This window comes from Oreochromis niloticus, unplaced genomic scaffold (assembly GCF_001858045.2).
Source record: "Oreochromis niloticus isolate F11D_XX unplaced genomic scaffold, O_niloticus_UMD_NMBU tig00007122_pilon, whole genome shotgun sequence".
NCBI lineage: Eukaryota > Metazoa > Chordata > Actinopteri > Cichliformes > Cichlidae > Oreochromis > Oreochromis niloticus.
The window spans coordinates 1-25,601 of NW_020328373.1; the positions used below are offsets into that span (position 1 = coordinate 1).

The 25,601-nt window shown below is 40.7% G+C and overlaps 2 protein-coding genes and 2 pseudogenes across 5 annotated transcripts; 2 read left to right on the forward strand and 2 right to left on the reverse strand.

Moving 5' to 3' along the window:
• Window positions 1-7: 7 nt before the first annotated feature.
• LOC109195036 (NXPE family member 3-like) lies at window positions 8-6,005 on the forward strand (annotated as a pseudogene).
• A 1,295-nt stretch (window positions 6,006-7,300) lies between these two features.
• On the reverse strand, window positions 7,301-9,922 carry LOC109194512 (angiopoietin-related protein 5-like; annotated as a pseudogene).
• A 3,100-nt stretch (window positions 9,923-13,022) lies between these two features.
• Window positions 13,023-16,222, reverse strand: LOC112845377 (endochitinase A-like). Of its 2 annotated transcripts, none has more exons than XM_025904791.1 (2): window positions 13,324-16,222; window positions 13,023-13,190 (listed from the first exon to the last, which is right to left on the reverse strand). In XM_025904791.1, exon 1 carries the CDS (start codon window positions 14,990-14,992, stop codon window positions 13,715-13,717), a length of 1,278 nt encoding a protein of 425 aa, XP_025760576.1. In that variant the 5' UTR covers window positions 14,993-16,222; the 3' UTR covers window positions 13,023-13,190; window positions 13,324-13,714. The 2 variants fall into 2 exon arrangements, with proteins under 2 accessions (XP_025760576.1, XP_025760575.1); XM_025904790.1 differs by having other exon boundaries at window positions 13,270-16,222.
• Window positions 16,223-17,550: 1,328 nt separating this feature from the next.
• Window positions 17,551-23,711, forward strand: LOC100705391 (angiopoietin-related protein 5). 3 transcript variants are annotated; one of them, XM_019346612.2, is made up of 7 exons: window positions 17,551-17,684; window positions 21,503-21,583; window positions 21,703-21,730; window positions 21,829-21,920; window positions 22,537-22,654; window positions 22,769-22,954; window positions 23,147-23,711. In XM_019346612.2, exons 1-7 carry the CDS (start codon window positions 17,589-17,591, stop codon window positions 23,443-23,445), a joined length of 900 nt encoding a protein of 299 aa, XP_019202157.1. In that variant the 5' UTR covers window positions 17,551-17,588; the 3' UTR covers window positions 23,446-23,711. The 3 variants fall into 3 exon arrangements, with proteins under 3 accessions (XP_019202157.1, XP_013123269.1, XP_003460240.1); XM_013267815.3 differs by lacking the exon at window positions 17,551-17,684 and adding an exon at window positions 21,117-21,347 and having other exon boundaries at window positions 21,482-21,583; XM_003460192.5 differs by lacking the exon at window positions 17,551-17,684 and adding an exon at window positions 21,121-21,347.
• The last annotated feature ends 1,890 nt before the right edge of the window (window positions 23,712-25,601 follow it).

Genomic DNA, 25,601 nt, shown 5'->3' on the forward strand with positions numbered 1-25,601 from the left:
CGTTTTATTGTAATTTGTTAACTGCTGGCCATTTATTTTATGGATTTTTGTCTCTGCTGTGCTCTCTCTCTGTTTCCCATTTTCAGAATACTGTGAAGTCTACCATCCATAGCTCATACGCGGACAGACATTATGACTTCTGCAAATTCCAACCACTGTCCCTTAAGGAGACTCATGAAGAATACCTCCTAATGAAGTCCATCGCTTGGCCTGAAACTCCACCTTTACCATTTCCTCATTACCTGAGCAAGACCAGTGATCCCTCACACAGCAGCTTCACCATTCTCTCAGGGAGGGAAGACGGAGAGTGGCACAAAGATGATAACCTGGAGATTCTGATCAAAATGTACGACTTCCAGGGCTTCCAAAGAAATTTGGGGGAGACATTTTACTTGCCCGGCTCCATAACCCAACTCTTGGTGCAGGTGTGGTAGGGCAAGTGGTGGATCATCTCAATGGCTCCTATTCCGCTGTGTTCTATTTACCCTGGGAAGGAAACGCAGAGGTTGAGGTGATGCTAAAACTGAATTTCAATGTGATCATGGTCTTTCAGTCAGCCTTCCTTTTTAATACAATATGATCTTCAGACAAAGGTAGGATTCTCATTTCAAGATAGTAGACTAAACAAGACACAGGTGCAAACGATTAAAATAAGGATAGGGAAGTAAAATTCAGACACAGGAGACAACTTTCAAAGTAAAACACACAAATGGTAACAGAATCTAACTAATCAGACACAATTCACACTTGACATAAAATGAAGTAAATCTGAAAGCCAAGCTATAAACACTGAAAAAAAGGTTTCAGGTCCTAAAAGGACATGGAAGTTGGCTCTAATTGACACTTCTCAAGTTTAACTTAAGCTTTGTTAAAACTTCAACTGCACCCAGTCAAAAGCCACACTCTAAAGCCGAGACCACATTTTTGTGCATGACTCTACTGCAACCAACTTAAGCATCAATATTATGTGATACATCATACATCCTCACTTCCAAAAAAGTATGGACGAAGTGATTGCAAATATCATAAATCAGATTTCTTCGAATAGAACAATATAACAAGTTTAAACTGGGAAAATGTCCTGCTGTAAGGAGAAAAAATGTCATTTTGATTTAATGCAGCAATACATGTTGAAAGAGTTAGAACTGAGTCATGTTTACCACTGTGTGGCATCTCCTCTTCTTTTAACAACTAAGGAAACCAAATTTTGTATCATCCTCACTTGATATAGGATTCTAGTGGATAACAGGCCTGGATCGTATCATTTTTTAATTTTCCTAATGTTGGTCAAAGGTCTGGACTGTAGGTAGCCCAGTTAAGCAGTATGTGACTCTTTTACTATGAAGCCATGGTGTTGCAAAGATGCACTGTTTGCTTTTGCATTCTCTTTCTGAAACATGAAAGTCTTCCCATGAAAATGCCATCTTCTAGATGGGAGCATATATTCCTCTAAAACCTGTAGAAGAACGGATCCTCCACCGAGCACTGATGATGCTTTTCCACATGTGCAAGCTGCCAGTTCCAATAGCATTAATGTGCTGCGCCTGACATCAGAGAAGCAGGCTTTGAACGGAGTGCTGCTAACATGATGTTTCCTTTCCTCTTTATTAGAATTTCAATTCATGTGACCGCAGAACAGTTTTTTCCACTTTGTCTTAATCCAATTGAAATGACCTTAGCCCAGAGATGATAGTGGTGTTTCTTTATCATGTTCACACGTTGCGTCTTCTTTTCATGATAGAGCTTTAACCTGCACTTGTGAATTGCATGGTGAACTGTGTTCACAGAGTGATTTCTGGGAGTGTTCCTGGGGTCACACAGTGATTTCCATGACAGAATTATGCATGCTGTCTGTAAGCCTGAAGGTCACAGCTATCTAATATTTTTTCCCCTTATCCCATGCTTACAGAGATTTCTCCAAGACGTTTGATGATATTATATATTGCTCCAAATATATTATATATATATTGTAGGTGATGAAATATTCTAAGTGTTTTCAATCCTACATTTTGGAGCATTGTTCTGAAATTGTTCCACAGTTTGTAATTTTTGCATCTTTTCTTTATTCAAAGAAACTGGGCCTCTCTGAAATGTTCTTTATTCCCAAATATGTTACTACCATGTTGCCCATTAACCTAATTACTGCAAAATGTTCCTCCAACTGTGTTTTAGTAGAGCTCACTCTTCCACCCTTTTCTTCCACTATCCCATTTTTTTTAGATGCTGCCATCAAATCCAAATTGAACTTCTATTTCTCAGAAAATAGTCAAATCTTCAAATGTCTTAAAGTATGTTTAAAATGAACAAAGAAAAAAATGTATATATAGAAAATGTATTGCTGTTCCCTTAAAGATAAATACTCGGAGAGTGCGCTGATTGGTAGCGGTTTGCACTCTTGGAGTGCTTCTTTTGCTTGTTGATTTCTAAAGCCACTAAAACCATATTAATACTGACAAGATGACCACTATACATCTAGATACATGATGTCTAAAAGTGTGGTTTGCATATTTAACTTCAACCATTTGCTCTGTCATAAGCAGTATGCCCAGGCATGATCATTATGACATCATCATGATCTAAGGGAAGTTTAGCTGTGCTGTATGCTATCACAGAGAAATACACAAATAGGAATGTCATTCTTTGTCCTCCCAGGTAACACTGGTTCACCCCAGTGAGGCAATTACAGTGCTGCACAGTCTGACCAGAAAACACCCTGACAGGATTTACTTCAAGAGCCTCTTCCGCTCAGGCTACATCAATGAAACTACTGTCTGTAACGTATGTTTGCGTCCAACCCAGCAGCCTGTGTGCAACTACACTGACCTCCGTACAGGCGAGCCGTGGTTCTGCTACAAGCCAAAGAATCTGAGTTGTGATACCAGGATCAATCACTCCAAGGAAGGCTTAAAAAAACCTCATGACCACAGAGACCCTTTTTCAAAGGTGTGTATATGCCACATTATCTGTGTGACCTAAATGGGGAATTTCTAAAGTTAGTATAGGCAAAAAGTGACTGACACAAAAAATCAGTCATACTTGATGATTTTGAGGTTTTCTTCCAAAAAGCTAATATTTTACACTCAGACGGTGAAGCAAACCTTGTCTGTACTTGTGTTAATGCTAAATGGGTTAAAAAAAGGGGTGTTTTTGTTTTGTTCTCTGCAATCAAAATCATTTTGTTGCGTGTGCTTTGCCTCAGTGGTGTCAACATGAAAGTCTCCATTCCAGCTTCAGGACCTTCCGGTGTCACTGTTTTGCCAAAAACTAAAGGTAAAGTACAATTTTCCAATTATTTACATTTTTTTTATTAGTATGGAGTAAGCTAAAAGTTTTTGGATGCGATGTTAGTGTTCATGTGGAGAGATAATCCCTAAGAAGTTTTTTTCAGTGCTCCTTCAGAAGCTTGACTGCTACACATGGATCACTCCCTGGAAGCCATGTTCTGTGCCCTCGCAGTGCTGGGTCTTCGCAACTGTGTTGAAACACTTCAACTTGTCTTGATCTCACAATTTTCATTGCACTGTGTGTGGCCCACAGTTGTGTGCTGATACATACTAGATGTTCAGTTTCCAGTGGATATACTTAGACTTCTCAGAATGTTACAGTACAGCTTTCCTTCAGGAATTCACCTGCACAAACCTGTAAATGTCAAACAGTGACTACAGTTCCAGTTGATCTCCCACCGGATGTGCTCTCTGCACAAATTTAAGGTCCATACTTAAATGATAGAAGGCACAATGCAAGTGATTATAACAGGACCTTCCAGATGCAATTTAAAAGTAGCTGCACCAGAAGAGTGTCATAAATTAACCATGAACAAAAGATAAGGTTTTGGTTTTTCTGACTGGTTTCTAAAATGTTTTGATCACACCACAAGCTGCACTTAGCAGATAAAATGCTGAATGAAGTGCACCCTCTCTCTTTAATCTTCAGTTTGAGGCAAGTTTTCAACATCCACACATGTGGTGAGTTGTAAGGTTTACAATCAAGACAATTATGATATGTGCAAAGCTGCCATGATTTCATGTAGATGGCCACAGGGTTAAACTGTTCCAAAACTAATATAGTGGTGTGAAGTCTTGCATCTGTAGTATGATGGTAGAGTGGCTTTTTTTCTCTGGAATTTGCTTAACTTACGCATGATTGCCACAGTAACATTAGACTTATCAGCTGGTTAAAAATATACTATTATTTATTTTTTAACATCTTCTCAGGATGGTCCATGGTGAGTAGCCGCACTGTGAAGTCTAGACCCTCTGGGTATTATTTCCACAGTGTGTGGCGAGCATTACGTGGCCCCAGTGTTCCTCACTTCAACACTTCCTCAGCTATCACTCAGTGTCTGAAAGGAAGGTGGTTCATATATACGGAGACTCCACCGTCAGGCAGTGGTTTGAATACTTTAACGCAACACTACCAGGTAGCTGCTCCACAAACCTCTCTGGCAACAATTTGATTTTCTTCACAGTGAAACTTAAATCATTCTCTCTGTATTATATTCAGATCTTAAGGAGTTTAACCTGCATAGCCAGAAAAAAATTGGACCTTATATGGCTCTGGACTATGCGAACAACATCTTGGTGACATACCGCTGCCATGGTCCTCCTATCAGGTTTTCCAAAGTCCCAATCACCGAGTTGCGCTATATTGCCAACGAACTAGACAGCGTGACTGGAGGCAGCGAGACCGTCGTAGTTCTTGGCATTTGGTCGCACTTCAGCACTTTCCCCGTTGAGGTCTACATCCGGCGTCTGCAGAGCATCCGCAGGGCGGTGGTGCGGCTGCTGTCCAGGGCTCCAGATACACTGGTTGTCATTCGGACTGCAAACCCAAAAATCTAACGCTCTATGAGACAATCACTAACAGCGACTGGTACTCGCTGCAGCGTGACAAGGTGCTCAGGGCTATGTTCAAAGGACTGAATGTCCATCTGGTGGATGCTTGGGAGATGGTCGTGGCCCACAACCTGCCACATGAACTCCACCCACAGCCTCCAATTATTGAAAACATGATTAATGTTCTCCTGTCCTACATATGCCCTAAAAAAGGTGGCTAGATGTGATTGTTTTTCAGCAGTCCATGCACACACACATTTATTTCTTGCTTATTTATAACAGAGAAATACAGACTGAGTTGAGTCTAATGCATGATAAATAGTAATGAATAATTAAACTGAGCCTTTGGATTTTCATGCAACAATCCTGGAACTCCTAGAAATACTGGAACTCCTTAACTGACACACAAGCAGGACTTACATAAGGGAATATTGCCTCATACAGGCTCATTCCAGTGAACCAATCTATGAGCCGCTATGAATGTTTTATTGACAGTAGGTTGTAATTCAAAGTCACTTATTGAGTATTTCACTCATTACCACAAAAGAAGTAAGCTTCACTATGCTGCCTTGCTTCCAAAGAAAATGTGTTTTGCCACAGTCATCTTTTCAGTGCAACGTTTATTGTGTTTTCTGTAGCAAATCAAATAACACAGAAAGGCAAAATAAAAACTTAAAAAGGGGTAACATTGAGCAAAGTTAGAAATAATTCAAATGTTTGCTATAGAGGTGTATTGAGGTGGACATAAAAATACGGAATTTATTGCTACTAAGAAGGGACATAAAATGGGATATAACAATCTCGAAATAGTCACTGATGTTAATTGCTAAATATTACTTTAAAAAAACGTGTAAACCCTGTAAAATGACGTCAGATTTTACACAACACTGCCAGTAAATTTGCATCTATTTCTAGAGTACTGGTGGAAGCATAAATCTGACTGACCTCTCAGGTATTACCTCTAGAGTTAAGTGTTTACTAAAATTATCAAAAGACATGTGAATGTATTTTCTGGATTCATGAAAGGACAAAAACAAGAAGAATTTTCTCCAGCTGAATGAAAAGAAAACAGAAGTCCTTGTTTTTGCCAGTGACAGATTAAGTTAATGACAACTTAGGTTCCCTTTGCACATTTGCTAAATCTTCTATCAGGAACCTTGGTGTTACCAAGGAACGTTTGACTCTGTCTTCACTGACAATGCTTACGTTAAATCTCTGGTTCGTTCTTATTTCTGTTACTTGGATCACCAGGTTGAGTTCTACTGTGTCAGGCTTTGGATTGATATTTGTTATTTATGCCATTATTTTATCACATCTGGATTACTGTAAATCATTGTTTACTGGTTTTAATAAAGCATCCTTGGAATGCCTGCAGGTTGTTCAGAACGTTACCCACATACATTAATCCAGTTGCACTGATTCTCCATCGACTTCAGATTCCACTTTAAGATTGTGGGGTTTTTTTAATTTTAGAGCTCTGCATGCACAAACGTCCACTTTTCCAGCACCAGCTCCAGACCCTGAAACTCTATGACGCTGTGATCTCTTTTAAAAAGCAACTAAAACCTCATCTTTTTAAACTTGCTTCTGGATAACCTTTTTGTTTTTATGTTGTAGCATTTTGTTGTTTGTTTGTGATATTTATCTTGAGAGGTGCTATATAAATAACATTTATGACTAAATATGATGTAATTTAAACATAAGACTGTTGTAGATTAAAGTATTGTTTAAAACTGGCTTATGTTTTTAGTTACAGTTTTATTATGTGGGAAAAGAATTCTTTTTTGCTATTTGCTATTGGTTATTCAAACTACTTACAATTCAATAAAATGTTATTTATATACCAAAGTGACCAATAACAGGACACTTTTTATGGTAACAGACAGATATCAGAAACAGAGCCTCAACATCATACTGACTGAATTATGCTAAGGACAATTTGGAGAAAGATTATTTATACCAAAAGCATGACCTGTGGTCAGATAAGACTAAACTAGGTCTCTTTGAGTAAAGAGATGCTGCTCATGTTTGAAGAATGAATCCATCCACAACCCAAAGAATACCGTCCCCAGAGTAATAATGAAAAAAACATATGATAAAAAAGATATGAATAATGAAAAAAGATATGGGAAGATTTTGAAAGTAGTCAGCAGCAAAACTTGGGTTCTCGTGTTGTCTTTCAACACGACAATGTCCAAAAACATACTTTGGCATTCTGGTCTGCACATAGCCCTGACTTGAATCCCATTCTCAGGGTGAAGTGAAGACCAAGAACCATGGCAGAAGATGGTCAAATCTGGAGAAGTTTAAGAGATTTGCCAAAGAAGAATAGTCTAGGACTGCTCAGGTGGTGCATGTGAGACTTGTTGAAAACTACAACAAACGACTGCTGGCTGTTAACCAGCAAAAAGGATTTTCAACACAATTATTGGCAACAGAGGGGCTAATAATGTTGACTCTGGCAGTTTTTAGTTGTTGTAAAATTATTTTTAATACATAAAAAGAGAGGGGAAGCAGTGCTTTAACAGGAAGAGACCTCGGTAGAACTTGATTATCTGGAAGGCATGTTTTTCAGTTTAGTACAGAAATGACTGAGCATTAACAATACACTGATTTTCATGCTTTTAGCATTGTATTTTATATATCTCCTTCACAGTTACTTTTATTAAAAGCTTTGTTGAAAGTTCTTTACAGAATAAAAATCAGCACTTGATAATTTGAGGAGGTTCCTTTCACACCGACTTGATCATCATTTTTGTGGCCTTGGCTGAGTATGGTGCAGGTGGTTTCCAGGTGCGCCAGTGGAGGCCCGAAGCCCAACCTATGTGTTCACCGTAGGAATGCCAGTCACCGTTTAAATTGGCGGACCCACACTTGCTGTACCACCACCCGCCGCCCTCTCTAAAGGTACATGCCCTATCAGCAATGTCACCAAAGATGCAGGGGGAGCAGCCATCATTATCGCGGTCAACTGTGCTAAAGCCATAGCCATTCTGATCAATGCCTTTGTAGGCACCACGGATGGCATCACCTTTGGACAGAGTGGGAAACAAATCAGGAAAAATGAATTTCTAAAATTCACAGGGTTTCTTTAAAGTACAAAAAAAGAACAATATCTAACACCTGATTACATTAACAAACAGTGAGCAACATTTATGTGTATATAAAAAGCAAAAGAAAATGGGGACAGTAAAAACTTCAATAGGCTTCAGGCTTCAGTACCTGCATTTCCACGGTACTTCCCAACATGTAGTTTGAACGCGGTTTTCTCATTTCCCAGTCTAAAGTTTTTGTACTCAGCGAAAGCAGTCCCATCTTCATGATCCCACAGATCCACCCTCATCGCCCACTTCTTGGACTTATCTTTGGTAAGATAAAAATCTTCTTCAGCCCGAGCCAGTGGTCCTCTGAGAGTCAAAGCACAAAGAAAAGATTTAATATTTTTATGTTAGATCCATTCTTGATCTCTAGGATTATATATCACTACATCATAATAATAATCATTGTAAGTAATTTATTTACGTGTCAGGTTTCCAAAGCCAGTTTTATATGCTGCCCATTTTCTGCGGAAAGAACGGCTCCTCCGCTTCGTTTTTGAAAGACCGTCCAGCCTCCATCTGGACGCATCTCACAGTAAACCTGAGTAAGAAGTTCATTCAACACATATTATGAAATCCAGCTGGCATTTACTTCTACTTTTTATCTAAGGAGCAAGAAACATTTTAGAATATGGCCTACAAGTAGTGGAGTAATTCACCTGTAATAAATGGAAATTCAATATTTTATTTGAAATTACAATCTAATCATACTAACCTATGAATACTTAAAGGTAGGTACACTACAATAACAGGGTATCAACTCGGGTTTTTACAGGAAACAAAGAAATTATTATATTGTATGTTAAGTACAGTGTAAGTAATTTTAGCTAGTGTAAAATGTCATGGTAATTGTGCAGAAAAAATAAATATTTATGTATCTTACATCCATTTAGATAAAGGGGAATTACACCCTTAGTCAGGGCTATATTATAGAGTATATAACCAGATGCTCAGTGTGCTTTTTGTTTAACATTACTGTTAACTTAATAGTTATGAATATAAAGTAAACTGTATCCTGTTATCTATAACCAAATGAAACCTTGGTCTGGTGAAATCATTTGAAAGATAAATTGCATTTATAGTTTACAGTGCTGCTTTTGTTTACTGTGATCTTATAAACATGACTTTGTTATTATTTTTATTGGCTCGATCGATACCTTAAACTTGTTCATGGCTCCATTCGGCTGGATCGTATAAATGCCACTGGATGCTCGTGGTGACAGAGTCTTAATCTGTGTGCAGTCTGTTCCTGAGGCGTACACCATAACAGAAAGAAACACAATAAGAAGCGGAAGAATAAGACTGAAATAGTATACTTATCTGAGTAATAACAAACAAGATCCATACCTTGAGGAGAACCTGCTTTGTCCTGTTTCTAGCAATACAAAGAAACAGTTTTAAAGTGAGTCTTACCCTCGTTTAAATATCCATCTTAAATGCTGACAATACAGAGGCAGGACAGGCCAAGTAGGGAAAGAATTTTAAAGCTCTTACTTTCACCCCAGCCTGTTCTGTGCAGCTCAAAAGAAATGCCAGGATGAGTCCACAATACACAACCAGACTCTTCATTTTGACCTATGTTTAAAACGGACAAGACTGTAAACAGTGTTTAGTCAGATGAAAACTGCTGGTAACTCTGCTGTCAGAAGATGACTGGCTGCTCAGAGTAATTCTGTCCTGTTCATTACTGCAGCAGTAATAGTCAACAGTTTCTTTCTCCAAACACATACCTGCGTGTTAGGTGAACCTTAAACCCCGTCTCAAGATTAACAACAGCAGCAGTCCCTTTATCCAGTAGCTTAACTACCACACCCCCTTCACTGCTATGACAAGCGCGTCACTTCCTACCTTATGTCAGTGTGAGTGTGACAACTGAAATCTGAACAACTGATGCAGTCATCCAACATGAACTGCACTGTTCTCTGAAAGAGCTTGTTTACCTAATGTTACACAACTTTCACATGGGTTATTTCTCAGACCTCTCTGGCTACACCTCTCTCTAACATTCCAACAAGGGTGTGTAGAAGTCTGAGTAGTTCTAGTTGCACAGCAATAAAGTCACTGTTTGTGGAAGCCAGTTACAGACATTCTCTTTTCATTGACTCAGATAGCAAGGGATGTTTACAATTGCTCCTTTGGCGTCTGTAGTTAGAAAAATTACATTTTTTCCTTAAATCTAAATTTTTCTCCAGATATTGTTATTCCCCAGAGACACTGCTCAGTCATTTCTTCTTATTCTTGAAGATGATAAATTTGATGTACATATGAAACTGAAAGAATAAATTCTAACTACTTTTAAGCAATTGCCTAACTTTTTATTTAATGGCACCACCAGATGAAATGTTTTAACCGTTTAATCATCAAGTGGAATATAGTCATTTGCCTGTTGGTTTGGCACCAAATTTTTCCAGTTATTTATGGTTTGTAATAGTTTCAGTGATCGCCAGGTGTCCCATGAGATGTGTAGTTTTAAGTAAAATGTTTTTGCAACTTTTAACTGTGTTACTATGAAACACAGAGTTGCCACAGTTCTCAAATCAAACTCTGGAAGTTGATCAAAAAATGATTTATGTCTTATTTTTCCAAACGTTTACAGTAACTTTGGATAAAGCACTTGGAAGATGCTCCACATTTCCCTTGTGTATCTGTGATAATGTCTATATGTACTCTAGCAGCATGATCTTTGTGGTTGTTATGCTACAATCACAGTAGGAAAACAGTGGTTGGAGAATGCAACACAACCAAAATTACTGTGTATGGTGCACAATGAACTTGGTTGTTTCGAGTGATTGTTTCGAAGACGGGGCCAGCATGACGCACAGGGTGACGGCTGAGGGAGTTCCATGCTAAATCTCTGGGTCACCTTGGTTAAAGCAACTACTTCCAACTGGTTTTTGACAGCAAAGAAATTGCAATTTTTTCTAGGGAGGTTGCGATCTACTCCGGTGTGACTGAGACATTAAATACAAAAACGCTAGACTGTGGTGAGTAGAGCAGATAATAATAGCAATTAAGTATCTTATTGTGTGTACACAGTGGCGTGTCCAGCGGGGTGGCCTTGGGGGGCACAGGCCACCCCCCCAACCAGACTGGCCACCCCAGGTGCCACCCCAAAGCTAAAACAATAAAATTCAATGAAATATCAAATGTACGATTATGTTTTCACTGTGAAGTTCAGATATCCGAGTGTAAGTGAATGCAGCATCCGCTTCTGCACTATGAGCATCATGTTAGCAAAGGTAGGAGAGCCAAGCACGAAAGACAGCACCGCAGAAAACAATTTTTCGGTGACAGATTAACAGGTTAACATTGCTGAACTGGCCATCGGGCATACCGGGCATTTGCCCGGTGGGCTGATGACTTCTTTATTTATTTATTTTGTAATGGCACGAACAATGAGAGGTGGTGGATTGTCCAGATGCTGGCCGATGTGTAAAAAAACTCAGTTGTTTGGTGGTGGCTATGGCGGAGCTTCCACAGAGGCTAGCAGGTGGATGAGGGAAGGGGAGGCAGGAGGAGGAGAGACCCAAGGCAGCCGCCAGTCCTAGTGTCAGGTGAACTGAACTTCAGGTAAGAAGGTATGACCTGCAGTCTATCTGGGTCAGATATAAACCAAGTTTAGGTGGAGTTTATTTTCGTTATGCTGACTTTTTACAGTCAGTTACAATAACTCGTACTGCTTGCTAGCTAGCATGACGGAATTTCTATACACCTGGGTGGGTGCTGTGATGTTACTGATGTTGAACTTTATTTTATTCATAAGGTTAGTTAGTAGAGTTGCCAACTGTCCCGTAAAAAACGGAATCGTCCGGCATTCAGAGAAAATATTACACGTTTCGTATTTATTTATTTATTTATTTATTTAGGACAGTGCATGCTAATGAACATAAATGTAAAAACAAATTACATGAATGTAAACTTGCCAGATTATAGCCAAAGGCTAATTTCCATCTGTTGTCCTTAAACATAAAAAATAGACATAATTCATAAAAATTCATCATTCATTTATAATAAAAACTCCATCACCAAACTTACACATACACACCATTCTGTTCCCAAATAAAACATTAAAACTATACAACTCATATATGATCACACACTTGATTTGTCCATAGCCAGTATTGAGCTGAGAAGAGACGCAGTTTGTCCACGTAATGAAAAAAAGACACAGCTGGATTTATTCTTTATGCTGCACAGCTGCCTCTTCTTCTCTCATTCTCCCCCTCCCTCTCCTGTTCCTACTTCAATCATGAAACTGATCAATGATCAGCTGATCGGCTTTCTCTCTTGTTTTTTTATCTCCCACTTTGCGCCAGAAAGAGGAAACCGGCGGATGTCGCGCTAAACAACAGCAGCACGTTTAAGCTTGATCAACTGTTAGAATTTATTTAATAATAATTTCTAGTATCAGCTGATGTTTGCTGGAGCCACAGCTGTAAAAACTGCTGGTCATGATATCGGTTTGGATATGTGGTGAGAGGGAAACATGAAGATGAAACCAGGAGATGTCCTTACTGAATCAACAGAGCTGAACAGGTGATGGAGAAACAGGTTTACCTTTTAGGTGACATGAATGAGTTGAAGGGAAGTTATGAACTGTTTCTGAGAGACAAATAACACCAGGATCCTTTTCTACATAGCTGACAGCTGGTAACTGTGCAGGGGCGGGTGTAGCAAAGTTATGCCAGGGGGCCAGGTAGGATATTAACAGGGAAAGGGGGGCACAAAGATATACTTTTCTTTCTTATTCTCATTTAAAATATTTAGCTTTTATTAAATAATTATCTGAATCTTGCAAACAAAGTTTTTATCTGACGTAAATTGTATAGAGATCATACATATACCAACAAGACAGTGTACATCAATGTCACAACAGCGTTTGTCTTCATTCAAAGGCTTTATGGCTTTAATACCTGGTGGGCCAGTCTCTAGTCAAAATGCCCGATTTTTTGTCCCAGTCCAGCCCTGCAGGTTAATACTGGCAGTGTCACCATGCCAGCTGACTGTATTTCATCATCAGCCAGTGTTTGTCACGGTCTGCCATGCAGACCGCGGGGATGAGGAAAGTAGGACCCAAAACGCAGGACTCTGCAATGCCACAGTGCACTTTATTTACAGTGGAAATAGACAGGCAAGTCCAACGATTCACTCCACAGTGCAATCTGCCAACAGTGCTCGTCCCCTTGCTCCCCGTGCGTCCCGTGCTGTAGCTCCCTTAGTGTGTGTGCTCCCCAACTCGCTTCTTCGCTCGACTCTCCTGGAGGAAGAAGGACAATCCACAATTAGCCACACACGCTAGCCAAATACGAAGCTCACACATCTAGCACGGACTATACCAGTCAGGAGTAATAATCCCACGTCGACTGTCGCCGCGAGTCCAGGTTAAATACCTCTTTCTAGCCGGGAGGGATGATTACCAACAGCTGGTCAGATAATCAGCTGCAGGTGGGCCGGCACAGCGAAGAGGGACTCCCAATGATGACAGTCGCCAGGACACGCCTCTCCCACGGCGCGCACTTCCGTAAACAGCCCCGAGGACCGGAGAGAGAGAGGGAGAAGCAAACACACACGCACACATACACTCTACATACAACTGGACAGAACAGTAGACGACACAGCCCCCACATAATAATAATAATGATAATAACAACAGTCATAGTCCCACTGCGCGACTCCGGCGGAGGCACAAAACAGTTCAATAACCCCCAAAACCGTGGCGGGAGAAAAACAGTTCAGGCGGCCAGTAACTATAACACAAGAGTTCCGGTGGCCTACCTCGGGTCACATGATAGCAATAGAATACTTCAAGCGGCCTGCCACGGGTGCCATGGTGGCGGCGCTGCAGCTCCGGTGGGCGGCCACGGACCCGGTGGCGGCAGTGTGACAACTCCGGTGGCCTGCCACGGGCCCGGTGGCGGCGGCATTGCAGCTCCGGCGGGCGGCCACGGGCCGGTGGCGGCGGCATTGCAGCTCCAGCGGGCGGCCACGGGTCCAGTGGCGGCGGCGTTGCAGCCCAGCGGGCGGCCACGGGTCCGGTGGCAGCGGCGTTGCAGCTCCGGCGGGCGACAGAGTTGAAAGGCCCAGGATCCCCGACGCGCTGGACGTGGACGGCGTGGATGGCGCGCTGGCCGTAGAGATGTATCCGGCACGCCGACCTCCAATGGCGGTGCGCGCCTCTCCGGCCCACCGCGCCCTCTCTCGATGGTGGCCGCTCCTCCCGCTCGCCGAGTTCCCGCTCCGGCTCACAGAGCTCCTCCGGCTGCGGCGCGGGCTCCCCCCGCTCGCTGAGCTCCTGTTGCGGCTCGCTGAGCTGCTCCTCCGGCTGCAACGCGGGCTCCCCCGCTCGCTGAGCTGCTCCTCCGGCTGCAACGCGGGCTCCCCCCGCTCGCCGAGCTGCTCCTCTGGCTGCGGAGCGGCTATAGATGGTTGATCCGGAGGTGAAGACTGTGATGCGGTAGCTGCAGGTGGTGAAGATGATGGTTGAGCGGGTGATGTGGATGGTGAAGCCGAGAGTGCTGCGATCGCTGCAGTCCGATGGGACGCTGGTGGAGAAGTAGCTGCAGAGGGCGGAGGTGATGATGGTGTGGCAGCTACTCGTGGTAGACTGGACAGCGATGCAGGAACAACAGACGGGTGAAATGATGGCAGAGTTGGTCCAGCAGGCATATCGACCTCCAACTGAGAATGAAGATGAGAGGCTGACTGGACTAAAGACTGAGTTTCTAGCTGGGCAGCAGACTGAGTTTCTAGCTGGGCAGCAGACTGAGTTTCTAGCTGGGCAGCAGACTGAGTTACGTGCTGGGCAGCAGACTGAGTTACGTGCTGGGCAGCAGACTGAGTAGAGGGTGATATGGCAAACATGAAGGGTTGAGAGGAGGAAAATGTTACCGCTCGCTCTACAATGTCCAGGGGGCCAGAGGCAACTAAGGTCTCCAGTTCGGCCTCTGGGGAAGCCCTGGGGAGAATCCCAGCCTCCTGATTGCCTGTAGTGGCAGGTTCATGTTCTAGCACCGGGTCCTTTAACAAACCAACAGCCACAAAAACAGTTTCAGGATGCATATTAGCACAGTGCAGTAACTCGGAATTAACAGCCTCTGTCCATTTAGCTGCCGCACCAGCGCCTACAGAGTTCACTGTCTCAGAGCTAACTGGCTCAGAAACCAAGGCTCCGCATCCAGCACCAGAAAAGCAGCCATCACTACTCCTTACATTAAGAAATGACCCAGAATTAGCTTCCGGCCACCTCCACTTTCTGGCAATGCAGACCCTTTAAGCTTATCCTCCATTGCGAGCCCAGTTTTATTTTTAACTGATTGGGCACTGTCCCCTGGTTTAGACGAAGCCATCTCTGTTTTCATAACAAAAACGTCATTAACAACACAGAGTCCGTCTCACTCACTGCGGCTCCTTGTGCGGCTAGTCCTGAGTCAGCTGGTTCTTCCGAAACCACAGGAGTGAGGTGAGCTTCGGTTTGACGAAGATGACGCCGACGCCGTCTCTTACGTGATGGCGGGGCCGCATTAAAGGGACCTGTCCCCTCCTGTTCGTGAGAGACTGGATTAAGTAAGATGACAGAGTCCGGTTTACTCACTGTGGTTACCAGCACTGCCGATCCTAAGTCTGCCGACACAGAGGACATTGAGGGAATGAGAGGAGATGGAGTAGGGCGCCGTCTTCCCTGCAGTGGAGGGTCCAATAGGTGAGCAACAAACGGCGGTGGGAAAACTCTCCGCCTATGAAGAAAAAACCAGGCAGCAAGGGCTGCGAGGGAGGCAGCCGCATCCTCCTTGCCCGGACAGCCCAACCAAACAGTTCGAAGCTGGAGCTTGCCCTCAGCCCAGTTACAATTTGAATTAGTTTAGCAATGTCCAGAAAGCTCACAGAGAAGGTAGTGGAGGAGAGGTAATTCTCAAAAAACACTATCTGTATGTGCTTTTGTGTGGATCCACAGCCTGGGTTACGCTCCGGCAGTAACCCCACAGCTGTGTGAGCGATCCCCCTCTGTGGCGACTCTTGAGTCTGCTGGGTCCATGGTGGTTGGTGGGACTGAGGATTATTCTGTCACGACTGTATTTCATCATCAGCCAGTGTTTGTCACGGTCTGCCACGCAGACCGCGGGGATGAGGAAAGTAGGACCCAAAACGCAGGACTCTGCAATGCCACAGTGCACTTTATTTACAGTGGAAATAGACAGGCAAGTCCAACGATTCACTCCACAGTGCAATCTGCCAACAGTGCTCGTCCCCTTGCTCCCCGTGCGTCCCGTGCTGTAGCTCCCTTAGTGTGTGTGCTCCCAACTCGCTTCTTCGCTCGACTCTCCTGGAGGATGAAGGACAATCCACAATTAGCCACACACGCTAGCCAAATACGAAGCTCACACATCTAGCACGGACTATACCAGTCAGGAGTAATAATCCCACGTCGACTGTCGCCGCGAGTCCAGGTTAAATACCTCTTTCTAGCCGGGAGGGATGATTACCAACAGCTGGTCAGATAATCAGCTGCAGGTGGGCCGGCACAGCGAAGAGGGACTCCCAATGACGACAGTCGCCAGGACACGCCTCTCCCACGGCGCGCACTTCCGTAAACAGCCCTGAGGACCGGGGAGAGAGAGAGGGAGAAGCAAACACACACGCACACATACACTCTACATACAACTGGACAGAACAGTAGACGACACAGCCCCACATAATAATAATAATGATAATAACAACAGTCATAGTCCCCACTGCTCCCAGACCCCGAGTCCCCAGAGCCGGGTCCGTGACAGTGTTGTTCTTTATACATCAGTATTACCAAAGTTTACCATAAGGCAGCATAGAAAGTATTTACTTGCTTTCAGGTTTCATTCAGAAGTTAGTCTTTTCATTTGTTTCCCCACTTTTTTCCTGTTTCAAAATCAAACACCAGTTTGTGAGAAGATTATCTTCTTTTTTTAATAGGCAGATAAAGTTTTGCATTGGCTAATTTGCCAATTGTATGTTAAAAATGTTCGTATTTTAATATTCAAAAATGTTTTTGCCCAAAACATATGTGCCCTATATGTCAGTAAAAATACTATGCAAATATTTATAGAATAGAATAGAATAGAATAGAATAGAATAGAATAGAATTCAACTTTATTGTCATTGCACATGTCACAGGTACAGGGCAACGAAATTTCTGTCCTTGAATGCTGAATAAACACTGACAAAGCACTGATTGTATCTCTTGTACATTATCAGTGCAGTATCTAAAAACTTTGCACCGTAGTGGTTAAAATCTCATTCTAATAAGAGTTAAAAGCATATTTGGTTATTAGGTTTATAGGGTTTGTCAGGATCCAAGCGGCCAGGAACACACAGGCACAAATGTAATCTTCAAAAAATGGGTTTTATTATACCCCAAAAAGGACAAGAGGATTACAAAATTCAAATAACAAAAATAAACTTTTTAAGAACCAAGTGGGCCCATAAAAGAGGTTAACTTAACAGAACTTTACTCAAAAGTCACTTAACAAAAACATAACTCAACAAACTGACCTGCCCAAATGAGAAACAGCTCCGGTTATATAGCAAATGAATAAACCATTATATACACCAAAGGTGAAAACTAAAGAGGTAACAGCTAACCATCATTCAAGAAGAACACCATTCCCCTGCATGATCACAATTGATGGTCCAGTCCACTTTATTGGCTTCTGCATTTAAACCAGCTCCACCCACAGCCTCCTCTTTCAGCCAAACCAGGAAGGACTGGAGCGGAGGTCAGGTAACTCAGAAGAGCAGAAATATTATCAATATAACATACCTATATAAAACAACAAACAATGCAAAGCAGGGTCTATGCCACCATTTGGGCTATAGCTTAGTGCTGTCATGCATTACAGGTAAACTCAAAATAACAAATTAGTTAACTTATGATCACAGAAGCTTTAGAGCATAACGTAAACATAAGACAAAAGACCAAATGAATATTACCTAAGTATCTTAATTGTGTGGTTGCATGCAGCCATCACAGGGTTATTGAATTATGGTAAACGGTTGGTAGAATTTTTTTTTAACATTATCTGCCAATTACATCTGCCACCCTTCTCCAAATCTGTGCCCTTACCTGGTCCCCCAACAAAAAATTTCTAGACACGCCACTGAAGATACTAACCCCATGTTGCTCTCCGAAGCATCCATCGGAGTGTGGATGTGTATGAATGTTAGATACTTAGCACTTAAGCTTAGAAGAAGTGCTTGTGTGAATGGGTGTGATTGGGTGAATGAATTAGTTGTATAAAGTGCTTTGAGTGCTCAGACAGAGTAGAAAAGCACTATATAAGAACCAGTCCATTTACCATTTACCAAATATAATGGTGTACAGAAAGAGTTGAACACGCAGGCGCAGAAATGTTGAGAGCACGAGCGACACACTGCGAGCAGGTCCACAGAGATCCGAGCAAGAGCAAATGCAAAAGCTGAGCGAAAGGGGCTGCTATTGTGTATATATATATATATATATATATAATAACAAACACCTGAAATACATTTTTTGCACGCAGCAGTGAATTTTGTTCGCTCAAATTTAGCTTTTCTTCGGTCAAAATAAATTTATCCTCAAAATGCAACACTTGTACTTGAAAAATGTTTTTTTACGTGCGCTCAATTTTTTTTTTACTTGCACTCAGAATACTGGCTCAAAAGTGTTATTTATTGTATGCATGCATGCATACAATAAATAACTCCAAAAGTGAAGGCAGTGCCCTGTTGATGTAATTTCTTTAAGTTTTGGTGTAAATTTTTTATTTTTCCGATAGGAGATGCACTGAATTAAAGCAAAGGAGGAAGACCAGTTTTACTTGGATGCAAAAATTTGTACAGATGAGAAAATGCGAAAGCAGTGTTTGGTGTAGATGGCAGTGCATTAAAAACATTTTCGTCACTAAAACCGATGAATAATCGTGGCAAATAATTCCAAACTCACTGCTGATGAAAACAATAGTGATAATCATGTTGGTGACAGTTGGTCATAATTGTGCGGAATTCTCAACTGTTTTAGCATTGTCAGCATGTGGAGGGGGCACCTTGTCCTTCTCTTTGGCTGCTGGTACCAGTGACTTAAGTAATGATAATGAGAAAACATAATAACGTGATTTAATAAGTATATGTATATAATACATGTTAATATTATTCAATTAAAAATGTCTCATTTTCTAAATTAGAATTCCTTAAATTCCTTTACTATTCAATATTTATTCAGTATTCACTATTAAGTTTTTACTTTTCATCTGATAGAATCAATGTGATAATTCCACTGCAGATGATTAAAGTTATGTGCTTGGGCCCGAACTGGCTACTTAGAGTTTTATATAATGAAAATATACAGCTTTTGTATCATTAAACAACTGGAAAATACACCACACTACACATATCACACAATACATTTACAATAAATCTGATAAACCTTAGCACCATAGTACATGCCCAAATTTCATAACTTAGCATTCACAGCTTAACAGTTATTTCTGTTGCACAAGGCTTTCGTCAGTTAACTACAAAAAGATAGCTTCTTTCACCCTCCAGTGAGCCCACTCCATTACTAGTTTGCCACAAAAGAAGAGGTAAAAAAATGACCATAAAAATGGCAGAAACCATGTTCATTCCATTAATAATATTCAAGACCAAGGTAACAGGTTATAAAATGTTAATACTGTAACTGCTAGCTTTCAACTTGCTAGCTGCACTAAACATCCCTTTTGCAGATGTCCCATTGCTCCCAACCAATGACTGGTCCCAATTTTGACTCCAAGTGAGCACACTTGACTCCATGACATGACCAGTAGAAATAGGCACACCAAGTTAGCGAATGTTAAATGTCAAAGTAAGCAAACTAAATGCATGTTGCAGACGGGAGTTACGTTACAGAGTAGCAACATTTAATTATTTAGTATTACTAGTAGGCCTGCAGCAAAAATTTTTAATTTCTTCATTCCCTATTTGGTGGTGAAAATTCCATTGTGGAAACACATAACATTGCATTCGCAGGGGGATGATAAATATGAAAATCAAAAGAATTAGATGTATAGCTGTTGATAATCGCTGTATGCGTGACAATCTTCATGCACGTTCATGCTTACCCGATAGGGTACACACAATAAGATACTTAATTGCTATTATTATCTGCTCTACTCACCACAGTCTAGCGTTTTTGTATTTAATGTCTCAGTCACACCGGAGTAGATCGCAACCTCCCTAGAAAAAATTGCAATTTCTTTGCTGTCAAAAACCAGTTGGAAGTAGTTGCTTTAACCAAGGTGACCCAGAGATTTAGCATGGAACTCCCTCAGCCGTCACCCTGTGCGTCATGCTGGCCCCGTCTTCGAAACAATCACTCGAAACAACCAAGTTCATTGTGCACCATACACAGTAATTTTGGTTGTGTTGCATTCTCCAACCACTGTTTTTCCTACTGTGATTGTAGCATAACAACCACAAAGATCATGCTGCTAGAGTACATATAGACATTATCACAGATACACAAGGGAAATGTGGAGCATCTTCCAAGTGCTTTATCCAAAGTTACTGTAAACGTTTGGAAAAATAAGACATAAATCATTTTTTGATCAACTTCCAGAGTTTGATTTGAGAACTGTGGCAACTCTGTGTTTCATAGTAACACAGTTAAAAGTTGCAAAAACATTTTACTTAAAACTACACATCTCATGGGACACCTGGCGATCACTGAAACTATTACAAACCATAAATAACTGGAAAAATTTGGTGCCAAACCAACAGGCAAATGACTATATTCCACTTGATGATTAAACGGTTAAAACATTTCATCTGGTGGTGCCATTAAATAAAAAGTTAGGCAATTGCTTAAAAGTAGTTAGAATTTATTCTTTCAGTTTCATATGTACATCAAATTTATCATCTTCAAGAATAAGAAGAAATGACTGAGCAGTGTCTCTGGGGAATAACAATATCTGGAGAAAAATTTAGATTTAAGGAAAAATGTAATTTTTCTAACTACAGACGCCAAAGGAGCAATTGTAAACATCCCTTGCTATCTGAGTCAATGAAAAGAGAATGTCTGTAACTGGCTTCCACAAACAGTGACTTTATTGCTGTGCAACTAGAACTACTCAGACTTCTACACACCCTTGTTGGAATGTTAGAGAGAGGTGTAGCCAGAGAGGTCTGAGAAATAACCCATGTGAAAGTTGTGTAACATTAGGTAAACAAGCTCTTTCAGAGAACAGTGCAGTTCATGTTGGATGACTGCATCAGTTGTTCAGATTTCAGTTGTCACACTCACACTGACATAAGGTAGGAAGTGACGCGCTTGTCATAGCAGTGAAGGGGGTGTGGTAGTTAAGCTACTGGATAAAGGGACTGCTGCTGTTGTTAATCTTGAGACGGGGTTTAAGGTTCACCTAACACGCAGGTATGTGTTTGGAGAAAGAAACTGTTGACTATTACTGCTGCAGTAATGAACAGGACAGAATTACTCTGAGCAGCCAGTCATCTTCTGACAGCAGAGTTACCAGCAGTTTTCATCTGACTAAACACTGTTTACAGTCTTGTCCGTTTTAAACATAGGTCAAAATGAAGAGTCTGGTTGTGTATTGTGGACTCATCCTGGCATTTCTTTTGAGCTGCACAGAACAGGCTGGGGTGAAAGTAAGAGCTTTAAAATTCTTTCCCTACTTGGCCTGTCCTGCCTCTGTATTGTCAGCATTTAAGATGGATATTTAAACGAGGGTAAGACTCACTTTAAAACTGTTTCTTTGTATTGCTAGAAACAGGACAAAGCAGGTTCTCCTCAAGGTATGGATCTTGTTTGTTATTACTCAGATAAGTATACTATTTCAGTCTTATTCTTCCGCTTCTTATTGTGTTTCTTTCTGTTATGGTGTACGCCTCAGGAACAGACTGCACACAGATTAAGACTCTGTCACCACGAGCATCCAGTGGCATTTATACGATCCAGCCGAATGGAGCCATGAACAAGTTTAAGGTATCGATCGAGCCAATAAAAATAATAACAAAGTCATGTTTATAAGATCACAGTAAACAAAAGCAGCACTGTAAACTATAAATGCAATTTATCTTTCAAATGATTTCACCAGACCAAGGTTTCATTTGGTTATAGATAACAGGATACAGTTTACTTTATATTCATAACTATTAAGTTAACAGTAATGTTAAACAAAAAGCACACTGAGCATCTGGTTATATACTCTATAATATAGCCCTGACTAAGGGTGTAATTCCCCTTTATCTAAATGGATGTAAGATACATAAATATTTATTTTTTCTGCACAATTACCATGACATTTTACACTAGCTAAAATTACTTACACTGTACTTAACATACAATATAATAATTTCTTTGTTTCCTGTAAAAACCCGAGTTGATACCCTGTTATTGTAGTGTACCTACCTTTAAGTATTCATAGGTTAGTATGATTAGATTGTAATTTCAAATAAAATATTGAATTTCCATTTATTACAGGTGAATTACTCCACTACTTGTAGGCCATATTCTAAAATGTTTCTTGCTCCTTAGATAAAAAGTAGAAGTAAATGCCAGCTGGATTTCATAATATGTGTTGAATGAACTTCTTACTCAGGTTTACTGTGAGATGCGTCCAGATGGAGGCTGGACGGTCTTTCAAAAACGAAGCGGAGGAGCCGTTTCTTTCCGCAGAAAATGGGCAGCATATAAAACTGGCTTTGGAAACCTGACACGTAAATAAATTACTTACAATGATTATTATTATGATGTAGTGATATATAATCCTAGAGATCAAGAATGGATCTAACATAAAAATATTAAATCTTTCTTTGTGCTTTGACTCTCAGAGGACCACTGGCTCGGGCTGAAGAAGATTTTTTATCTTACCAAAGATAAGTCCAAGAAGTGGGCGATGAGGGTGGATCTGTGGGATCATGAAGATGGGACTGCTTTCGCTGAGTACAAAAACTTTAGACTGGGAAATGAGAAAACCGCGTTCAAACTACATGTTGGGAAGTACCGTGGAAATGCAGGTACTGAAGCCTGAAGCCTATTGAAGTTTTTACTGTCCCCATTTTTCTTTTGCTTTTTATATACACATAAATGTTGCTCACTGTTTGTTAATGTAATCAGGTGTTAGATATTGTTCTTTTTTTGTACTTTAAAGAAACCCTGTGAATTTTAGAAATTCATTTTTCCTGATTTGTTTCCCACTCTGTCCAAAGGTGATGCCATCCGTGGTGCCTACAAAGGCATTGATCAGAATGGCTATGGCTTTAGCACAGTTGACCGCGATAATGATGGCTGCTCCCCCTGCATCTTTGGTGACATTGCTGATAGGGCATGTACCTTTAGAGAGGGCGGCGGGTGGTGGTACAGCAAGTGTGGGTCCGCCAATTTAAACGGTGACTGGCATTCCTACGGTGAACACATAGGTTGGGCTTCGGGCCTCCACTGGCGCACCTGGAAACCACCTGCACCATACTCAGCCAAGGCCACAAAAATGATGATCAAGTCGGTGTGAAAGGAACCTCCTCAAATTATCAAGTGCTGATTTTTATTCTGTAAAGAACTTTCAACAAAGCTTTTAATAAAAGTAACTGTGAAGGAGATATATAAAATACAATGCTAAAAGCATGAAAATCAGTGTATTGTTAATGCTCAGTCATTTCTGTACTAAACTGAAAAACATGCCTTCCAGATAATCAAGTTCTACCGAGGTCTCTTCCTGTTAAAGCACTGCTTCCCCTCTCTTTTTATGTATTAAAAATAATTTTACAACAACTAAAACTGCCAGAGTCAACATTATTAGCCCCTCTGTTGCCAATAATTGTGTTGAAAATCCTTTTTGCTGGTTAACAGCCAGCAGTCGTTTGTTGTAGTTTTCAACAAGTCTCACATGCACCACCTGAGCAGTCCTAGACTATTCTTCTTTGGCAAATCTCTTAAACTTCTCCAGATTTGACCATCTTCTGCCATGGTTCTTGGTCTTCACTTCACCCCTGAGAATGGGATTCAAGTCAGGGCTATGTGCAGACCAGAATGCCAAAGTATGTTTTTGGACATTGTCGTGTTGAAAGACAACACGAGAACCCAAGTTTTGCTGCTGACTACTTTCAAAATCTTCCCATATCTTTTTTCATTATTCATATCTTTTTTATCATATGTTTTTTCATTATTACTCTGGGGACGGTATTCTTTGGGTTGTGGATGGATTCATTCTTCAAACATGAGCAGCATCTCTTTACTCAAAGAGACCTAGTTTAGTCTTATCTGACCACAGGTCATGCTTTTGGTATAAATAATCTTTCTCCAAATTGTCCTTAGCATAATTCAGTCAGTATGATGTTGAGGCTCTGTTTCTGATATCTGTCTGTTACCATAAAAAGTGTCCTGTTATTGGTCACTTTGGTATATAAATAACATTTTATTGAATTGTAAGTAGTTTGAATAACCAATAGCAAATAGCAAAAAAGAATTCTTTTCCCAACATAATAAAACTGTAACTAAAAACATAAGCCAGTTTTAAACAATACTTTAATCTACAACAGTCTTATGTTTAAATTACATCATATTTAGTCATAAATGTTATTTATATAGCACCTCTCAAGATAAATATCACAAACAAAACAACAAAAATGCTACAACATAAAAACAAAAAGGTTATCCAGAAGCAAGTTTAAAAAGATGAGGTTTTAGTTGCTTTTTAAAAGAGATCACAGCGTCATAGAGTTTCAGGGTCTGGAGCTGGTGCTGGAAAAGTGGACGTTTGTGCATGCAGAGCTCTAAAATTAAAAAAACCCCACAATCTTAAAGTGGAATCTGAAGTCGATGGAGAATCAGTGCAACTGGATTAATGTATGTGGGTAACGTTCTGAACAACCTGCAGGCATTCCAAGGATGCTTTATTAAAACCAGTAAACAATGAATTTACAGTAATCCAGATGTGATAAAATAATGGCATAAATAACAAATATCAATCCAAAGCCTGACACAGTAGAACTCAACCTGGTGATCCAAGTAACAGAAATAAGAACGAACCAGAGATTTAACGTAAGCATTGTCAGTGAAGACAGAGTCAAACGTTCCTTGGTAACACCAAGGTTCCTGATAGAAGATTTAGCAAATGTGCAAAGGGAACCTAAGTTGTCATTAACTTAATCTGTCACTGGCAAAAACAAGGACTTCTGTTTTCTTTTCATTCAGCTGGAGAAAATTCTTCTTGTTTTTGTCCTTTCATGAATCCAGAAAATACATTCACATGTCTTTTGATAATTTTAGTAAACACTTAACTCTAGAGGTAATACCTGAGAGGTCAGTCAGATTTATGCTTCCACCAGTACTCTAGAAATAGATGCAAATTTACTGGCAGTGTTGTGTAAAATCTGACGTCATTTTACAGGGTTTACACGTTTTTTTAAAGTAATATTTAGCAATTAACATCAGTGACTATTTCGAGATTGTTATATCCCATTTTATGTCCCTTCTTAGTAGCAATAAATTCCGTATTTTTATGTCCACCTCAATACACCTCTATAGCAAACATTTGAATTATTTCTAACTTTGCTCAATGTTACCCCTTTTTAAGTTTTTATTTTGCCTTTCTGTGTTATTTGATTTGCTACAGAAAACACAATAAACGTTGCACTGAAAAGATGACTGTGGCAAAACACATTTTCT